At 34.3% G+C, this 9,210-nt stretch overlaps 1 protein-coding gene across 3 annotated transcripts in view; it reads left to right on the forward strand.

Annotated features, from left to right (window-relative positions):
- Positions 1 to 8,719, forward strand: part of LOC150079072 (breast cancer anti-estrogen resistance protein 1-like) — a 195,545-nt gene extending 186,826 nt beyond the window's left edge. For all 3 annotated transcript variants that reach the window (XM_090382654.1, XM_090382655.1, XM_090382656.1), the window contains one exon: positions 6,612 to 8,719. In XM_090382654.1, coding sequence (XP_090238780.1) covers positions 6,612 to 8,653 — 2,042 coding nt within the window. In that variant the 3' untranslated portion in view covers positions 8,654 to 8,719. The remainder of the gene's footprint in view (positions 1 to 6,611) is intronic.
- The last annotated feature ends 491 nt before the right edge of the window (positions 8,720 to 9,210 follow it).

Raw genomic sequence — 9,210 nt, forward strand, 5'->3', positions numbered from 1 at the left:
GCGCATCGGCTTCTGTGGCCATATTGCACCTCCCAAGGTTTTTTGCAGTACTTTGATCCAAGCCAGAGGCGGGAATCGAACCCGCGACCTTTGGGTTGCCGGGCAGGTACTTTACCCACTCGGCTAGCCCGGTCGGCTAGAGATCTTATCTTGTCTAGGAATGTGCTCATTGTTAATGTGGGTATCATTGAAGATGAGCATAGCAGTAGAAATTCTGTTTTGTGAGAAATTAGACAGTATCGAGTTTTTGAAGTATTGAAGTTAGCTAAGTTTTCTTTGGCTCATTGGAGAATTACCTGGATATCAGCATTTAAGAATTGGTGGTGGGTATTCAAGAAGTTGAGGCCATTTGTAGATGGCAAAGCATCTCAAACTGGAAGGTGGAATGTAGTGTGCTATCATCAACAAAACTATGGATAAGACATCCAGTCAGTGGAAGAAGTCATTAATATTCAAGAGGAAAAAGAGTAGGAGAAAGAACTGAAATTGAGGAACACCAGCATTATTGCAAAGGTTAGAGGATTGAGAGCCATCTACCATCATCTGCAGTGAGCATTCAGAGAAAAAAAAATTTAGTCCATTGAAAAATGTAGTTATAAGATGGAAGCTTGTTTGTAAGGGCTTTATGTCAAATGCAATCAAAAGCCTTAGAAATGTTAAGAGAAACTGCTTGAGTTTCACCAAACTTTCCATTGAATTTCTTCCAAAATGAGTAACATAATGTCGATCCACTATATCACCAGTGGATCGACATTGATGGAATCCATTTTGGTGATCTTTGATCAGGTAAATTTCAAGGTAGTTTTAAGATTTGGCAGTTGATGGATCTCTCCATTACTTTGGAAATATTAGAGGTTAGCACAATGGGATAATAACTGGATAGAAATAGATGTTACCATTTTTTAGTAACTTGCTGGATATAAGCCAATTCCTAAGCAAAAGAAAGAACACCAGTGGAATAAGAAAGTGTAAAAAGTCAACCCAAAACAGGAGCAAGCACAGGTTTTTCAGAACATGTGAAGAAATGCTATTTGTATCTGGAATTTTCTTGGCATCAAGACTGTTCAGAATTCTTATAACATCTTTCTGTTGGAAAGGCTTTAGATACCAAGCGAGCCTTGGGGCTAAGCAATTTCTCTGTGCAGTTTCTTTGTGAGTGTTCTAGTGAATAGTTTTCCTTTTTCACTTGTAAAGTTAATTTCATTTCTGCAATATAGTTAGTGTTTTTTTTTTTTCTTTCTCCAAGGATAAGAAAGAAGATTCTAGAAAGGAAGTCACCTTTTTTTGTTTTTATTTCATTTAGTAACCTAACTTACCTACTTCGTCATTTGGTGGCAGTATAATGCGTACTACTCTTGCCTCCCCCAGGTGTGCCGGACCCGAGCAAAAACACATCACTCAGGACTAAAAGGAGTAAAAAATTGATCAGTCTACCCATATAATAATAGAGCAAGTTGACTCCATTATTAACCTAAGATGACACACATCCAAATATATCTCAAGCAAAAAAAAATAAAAAATCAGAATTCCTCTTAATGATTCTTGATGATACATTCATTATCAAATCAGCCTGTTGTGAATTTATCCCACTTTTTAGTTCGTGATATGAATACTCTTGGGCAATATGTCAGGAAGATCCCACCTGTCCATGCTGTGGATTGAAAGATCATGATCAGGCAAATTGCACTGCTTATACACCCCTTTGTCCAAAATGCAAGGAAAATCATCCACCTTTCCATAAAACATGATAATTAGCATTAGCAGTGGCAAATGATGCAAAAAAGCAAGCTTATACAGCATCAACCAAAAAAATAAAGATGCCTCCCATTTCATCTATTCATTTCCTCCAATAGTTTGACTAGTTCTTCTTTGAATTTATTTAAATTATCAATGTCCACAACAAACCGATGAAAGTTTGTTTTAGCAATCAACCACCTGTTGGCTAAAGGTAAACCTTTGTACATCTATTCTGCAATCGTCCTTCATTAATTTGAATTTGTGACTCCTCATTTCTGTGGTTTGAGCAGGAGGAAGAATCCCATCAGCATTGAGCTTGCTCAGTCCATTCAAAACATTAACCAGTTCAGTCAGATCACCTCACAGGTGCCTAGTGTATAGATGCTGAAAATTGCAGAAGCAGGGGACCATGCTATGGTTCCTTTTAAACACCAGAACTGCTATCATATCCAGACCTGGATATGATAGAAGTTCTGGTGCTTAAAGGAACATATAGATTGAGGTCTGTTATATTTGAAAATGTCTACTAATTTTTTGGCTGAAAGTGTCTTTTTGCAGACATGGAAGATTGTTCAGTTGAAACTGATGATGAATATCCCTAATTGGCCAGCTAGTGAACCTGCTTTATATCGCACAGTTGTCTTATTACCTTTTTTATTGATTAATGATTAGTTATGAAGAGAAAAATATGTCCTCAGAAAACCTATATGGTTTGAAAAAACATGGGAATAATACTGAGGATGTGATAATACTGATTGTGTTGAAGAATATTCTGGGTGGTAGATTTTAAAGGTGCATTTGACATGCTCTTGTGGGGAGGCATCCTTGCTCATATTAGGCAGGCTCAGTATACAGATAACTTGTATTCAGTGTTTAAAAGTTATTTTTCAAACAGAAGTATAGTTATTAAACCTAGATACATTGAGATAACTCTTATATTGTAAGCAGAGGATGTCTTCAGGGCTTGGTAATTGTCCCCCTCCTAATGTTGAATTTATAACTCATACTGATGATCTGGCTGTCTTGGTTCTCTATGGAAATTCAAGGTCTGAAATAGTTATGTGCCAGTGAATATTAGGAAAGTTAATAGACTAGAGTAGGGTGAAATAACTTGAAATATTTTATGGGAAATCAGTCCTTACGTTGCTTTAAGGATGGCTGAGTATGAATAGGAATCTGGTAGTTGCACAGGGAATCTCCCTGTATTATGATAAGGTTGTTAGGTACTTGAGTTTGTACCTGGAAGAATGCATGCTGTTTACTGAGCATATTAAGTTTCTTAAAAATAAGTTAAGAGCATTGTATGCTAAGCTCATAATTATAAGAGTTGACTGGGGTATAAAGGGAAGATAATAAATCTTTTATATGATTGCTTATTTATTCCCAGTCACATATGATTCTGGAACTTGGCTTCATAGAGTATTATTCTAAAACATCTAAATTAAGTGCAGAGATTTGAGCTTGTAGGACAGTGTAAACAGAAATGCTACAGGGAGACAGGTTCTTGCAGGGATGTTGCCTGTGAATTTGTTAATTGTCCTTTCTAGTATGATGTATTTAATGGAGAAATATATATCTGACACTGCATTGGGAATAACATCTTGCCCTGGTACAAGCTGGTTGTACACAAGAAATGATTTAAAGATAGAGAAGAAAAAAGAATATTAACTAAATTATAAGATTTATGGCAACAGAGGATGAAAGTATTAAAGATAGGCAAATCTATATCTTTTTGTCTATAGTAGATATTATTGATGTAAAGAAAAGATCATGACCCCACTTTGGTATACATGCAGCATCCTTATTAACAGGGCATGAACTAGCATTAAGATTGTCTATTAGGTCTTATAGATAGTACTAGATGAAGCTGTGGAGAGCAAGAGACATCAGTACATGTGATGCTTGATTGTCTTAATTATGCTGATTTAAGATTACATTAGAGTTACGGAACTTTGATTTGCAGAACTTTGTGGTTGATCGTTGATAAACAGATGTTTTATGTACTGTATTTTAATAATTTTGTTCATAATTCTTTTAAGCAGAGGATATTAAGAACTAGATAGTAGAGCCCTGCCTTCCAGGGATGGAAACCTGATTTACTGGGATGAGCGGAGAAATAATGTCAAGGCTTTTAATATTTTTATATCAAGGCTAAGTGGTCTTATCTTCTGTTTTATCTGATTAAGATTTGAGTTAATTGTTCATTTAATTATTTATTTTATTTTAATGGCGATAATTCTCTTTTGGTCTAACAAAGTTTTGAGACATCCACGGATATACTTCAGTCTGGGGAGTGGCTGTCAAAGGTACTTTAAATGGAATGTGGTTATTTCTCCAAGTATTTTGTTTATGCAAATACTGCAGGGCTGTTATCCTCAGGATCACTGTGTATGTATGCAGGTTGTGTGCACCACAAAAAGATGCTTAATCAAGGGGGGAAGTCATGTCAGCTGGAGTTTAATAGTTTTCAAATTTTAAAAATTACAATTACTATAAAGAAGTTTCTAGCTCACTACATTATCAATAAAAATTTGTTTATTGTGAAAAAACTATATTGACAATAATAAAAAAATTGTTTGTTTATTCTATCATGAAAACATCAACCATAAATTATAAGAGTACAATACTGAATAGTGTTAATAGTCACATACACTAGCTGAACTTACCACTTAGTTTTACTTTGCCGTGTCTAGGGATGGAAACCTGATAAAACTTATAACTCATCAACAGAAAAAAATATTTTTACAAAAACATTTTCGTTGTAAGCTCAGATGTATAGCATGCATCTTAGCCTGTTTATGCTCCTTGTAAATGTCATTGTGATTAACATTAGAGATTTTTGCTATGCAAAACAGCTTAAAACCTTTAATGCTGCAATAAACATATTTCTACGTCTAGTTTTTTTTTTGGTGCAGACAAGAGTTAGCCGAGAGAGAGAGAGAGAGAGAGAGAGAGAGAGAGAGAGAGAGAGAGACGATCATTTAGGAAAACAGAACATTTATTAAAGACCTACCATATACATCACATTCACAATTTAACATGAATGAAATGACATAATAAGTTTGAATGGTATTGTAGTTATACGTTAGTGAACATATTTCCCATCTTTCTCTACTTTAACTCTGTGCACAAACTTCTATAGAAAAATTTCTTATGAATACTAAGATAGATTAATAATTAAAACACATAAGGTACATTGAATACCAACACAAAACTGCTAGGAAGAAATCATTTATCATTATTGTTCCTTATGGGTAAGAATGAACGTGAATAATTTCTATTCAGTTATCATTCACAAAACATCTCCTTTCACACTTATGGAAAAGGATTTTTGCTTTACCCTGTCCTTCTCTTTGGTCTCCTGCTGGCCTCTCACTGGCGACTTCATTCAGATGAGTTGGGACACTGGCATCTTCCTCGGCAACAATGAACAAACAAAACTACCATGAAAATCATTCGTGACATTTTCGCATGCTTTGGCTCTATTGCTCCCAACTACTCCTCATCCTTGCTCTCCTCTGGGTCTTCCGAGGGCCTGTTTTTAAACCCCAAGTTTCTCCCAAAGTTTACACAAACTTGGCTTCTGATTGGGCTCCTAAGTACTCATGTCCCATGCACTTTAACAACGTGATGGGAAAAAGAGAAGCAATGATCACATTATCCCTTCATCCTTCAACATGTGTCCGGGCCCCCATCCGATGACTAACCCGAAAGTATGAGCAGAGATGCTCCACATTTCCATTTCTGGAACACCAAAGGATGATGTCTTAAACATGTGAGTGCTTGCGAAGGAATTTCACTTATGTACAAGTGAATGACTATTTTCCCTCTTTGTTTATTAGCCAGCTGCTTTCTCTCTGACCGGTATGGCCTTTATAGCAGAAGTCATTATTATTATAGGCTATTTTAAGAAGCAGTTCAGTAAAACTTTGTGGGTAACGTTACAACCGGAGTTATTTTTCTTTATCAGCATAAATTAGCAATTTCTCAAAATACCTGGTTTTCGTTAGTATTGGAACAATACAAGTAAATAAGGTTTTGCATAAATCCTTAATAAGTGGGCATTCAAAGAGAGAAAAGGGAAGTAATTAGACAAATAGAGATTAATTTATAGTAAGAAAAATAAAGGAGGGGAACTATGGGGGGACGAAAATATAGGAAAAATTAACTCCATTGTAACAATACTTGATAAAAAAAAAAAAGAACTCATAATGCGAAAACTCATAAAGCGGGAACTGCTTGTATTTGAAAAAATATAGATCATTAAAAATGTGTTACAAAGTTAAATTAGTATTTGGCTACTTAAATTGTAGTTGCATTTTTTTTTTTTTTTTTTTTTTTCTTTTGAGAAGTGTGTTAGATTTGTAAGTGCTTGACTTTTTTTTTTTGGTGGAGTAATTAATCACTACTATTAATTAATAGTAATAATTAATACTATTACTATTATTGTATTATTTGTGGCCTATTTAATTTGAAATTTCATATTTCATTTCGCTTCAATATAAACATTTTCATGAAATTCTTTTACTTTGTTATATCTAAATTAAGATATGTTGCTTGATTTTCAGTAAATATGCTTGTTTTTATGAAAATGATTTAAATATTCACATATAATTATTTTATAATTCAGTTCCCCCTCAGTTCAAATTAATGAGTTTAACTGTATTGTTTGGCTTATTTAGCTTATTAAAATTTTTTTTTTGCCAATTAATCTCATTTATAATGTAAAACTCCTGGCCATGTCACCGCGTTGAGTATTATTGTCTCTAGTACATGTTCTGTACTTATCAGCAATAAAGAATTTTTATTAATTATTCAGTAAAAAATTATGCATTTTATATTATTCTAATTTATATTTATTCATATTATTTCAGGTAACAATTATGATGCTCCATCTAGTCCACGAGTAGTTAAACTTAATGAACCATATGATGAGCCACGGTTATGCCATGCTAGCAAGAGTCTTGTCTTATCTCAGGCAGCTTATAATGAGCCTCGACCTCACACATTTCATTCAGAAGGTACTGTGGATACGTTTGGCCACCGTGAATATGATCTTTCTAATAATGAGGATAACAGTTCTTATGATGTTCCCAGTATTTCAAAATTTAATGATAGAGAGAGTGGAAATGTTACTGATGGTCCATCCCACATTATTACTGTTTCAGACAGCTATGAAACACTGTTACCAGTTATTCATAAAACATCTATATATGATACACCTGCTTTTGGTGTAACATCTAGTTCATCATCGTTCCAATCTTCAACAGGTAGCCATTCTAGTATGGATGCACTTTCAGTGTCTAGTATTAGTGGTTCGAATCGCTCCAGCTTGGAGAAACACCCTGGTGATTTATATGATATTCCACCAGAACCTTGTCCCATCTCTGAAGGTAAACAACCATTAACACAAAATAAAACAGTACCCTCTCAAATCACAATGATGCGTGAGATGTATGATGTACCTCCAAATAATGCTGCTATTCAGTTCTATGATATTCCTTCTGTTCCTAAGACAACTTCCAAAATTACAGATTTATATGACATTCCCACACAGGTTACTCAAGAAAGTGAACTGGTCCATCTAAATTCAGTGAGCAATAATGCAACTGATGTTTCAGGTGCAAATTCTATTTATTCTAAAAATTTATCAGAAGGAAAGGGTAAAGAGATTTTATTAGACCGAGATACTGCAATGGAAACTTTAGAGCAGTTGCAAGAGGCAGTACAAGGTGCAATTTCAAAGTTATTTAGTTTTGTTAGCAACACATGGAGAAAACAAAAGAATTTAGAAACTAAAGTTGTTGATATTGAAGTAACTTGCCATAAAATTCAAAATTCAATTATTCAGTTTTTGGAATTTGCAGAGGGAACTTTGGCTAATTCATCTCAGGCAACAGATAAATCTCTCTCCCCAAAATTAAACAAATTAATAAAACCATTAGTAGATTCCAGTCTTATTGTACAGACTGCTATTTGTTCTTTAGATAAAAAAGGATGGCATGTTGTTAGACTAGCTAGAGAAGAAGAAGATTCAGATACTCCAGATGAATTAGATCAACTGGTAGCTTGTGCACAAAATCTAGTTGACGATGTACGCCAGGTAGCATCTTTCATTCAAGGAAACTCTACACTACTGTTTAAGCGCAACCAGACTTCTAAAGATAACAAGTCTGGAATTAAACCTCCTATTGCTCCCAAACCTGATTTTAAAGGTAAAGTTAACTATGATTTCAAAATTCCCAAAGTGCAAGAAAGACCACTTCCTTCTCCTCCGCCTCTGTCTCAGACACTATATGATAACAGTGACAAAAACATTATAAATGAATATGAATATGTCAATTTGGAATCAAAAGAAGTTGTGGAGAAAGAAAGTGAAGCAATTAGAGCTGCTTTACCTCCAGAAATGCAGCAGTCATTGGATGACTTAATTCGACAATCTGAGATACCAGTTGATAGCAATGTTGTGGCTGCTCCGGCAGAAGTATTTAAAAACCATTCTGTTAAATTAGATCATAGTGATTTGCAGTTATTACAGTTTTATTCAGCCCAACTTCAAACACATACTATGCTTCTTACAAATGCCATTGATGCCTTTTTGATTACCATCAAAAATAACCAACCACCAAAGGTTTTTGTTGGACACAGCAAGTTTATAATAGTAAGTGGTCATAAACTAGTATATATTGGAGATACAATGCATCGTAACATACAAAATGTGGACATAAAAAATTATATAATGCAGTGCACAAATAATTTGTGCTCTTCACTGAAAGCAGTAGTAAACACTACTAAGAAAGCAGCAGTTCAGTTTCCATCTGTTGTGGCAGTACAAGAAATGGTAGATGGTGTTGTGGATCTCTCACATGTGGCTTGTAACTTAAAAGTTACTGTTGAACATATAATTAAGATTTAACTGCCCAATATATATTTGGGCATATCTATGCATACATTTGTTCTCTTTCCTGTGATATTGATTTTAGAGGCAACTTTTTTTTTTTTTTTTTTTAATATCTAATATAAATTGCAGAAAAACCTCAAGTCTGGAAAACAATTTTAGGACTTAACATTACAGAATTTTTGAAATATAATACCATTGACTCTCTGGTAGTAAAGTGTTAAGATTTTAACTGCTATTGAAAGATTGTGCAATATTTTGACAGAGCAGCAAAGTAATGCTTTTCCATATGTTTGGAGAGGCTCCCTTCCCTGGGTGAGCCACCCAGTGCTTTGCATCTGGTGTGCTCTTTTTTGCATAGCCCTGTTCCTCACATTGGGAAGTTCCCAAACATCACATTCAAAATCATAAGTAAAAAAATAAAATTAAAATATAATAGTTAATAATAATAATTTAAAAAATAGATAAAAAATATATACAGGGTTTATGAGGAAGAAGGTTCTAGATTTTGTGAGAATGTTCCTTAGGTCAATCTATATCAAAATGACCAAACATAACTATATCCAGAGTTGAAC

This window comes from Mastigoproctus giganteus, chromosome 10 (assembly GCF_048544385.1).
Source record: "Mastigoproctus giganteus isolate SK-2022 chromosome 10, ASM4854438v1, whole genome shotgun sequence".
Taxonomy (NCBI): Eukaryota; Metazoa; Arthropoda; class Arachnida; order Uropygi; family Thelyphonidae; genus Mastigoproctus; species Mastigoproctus giganteus.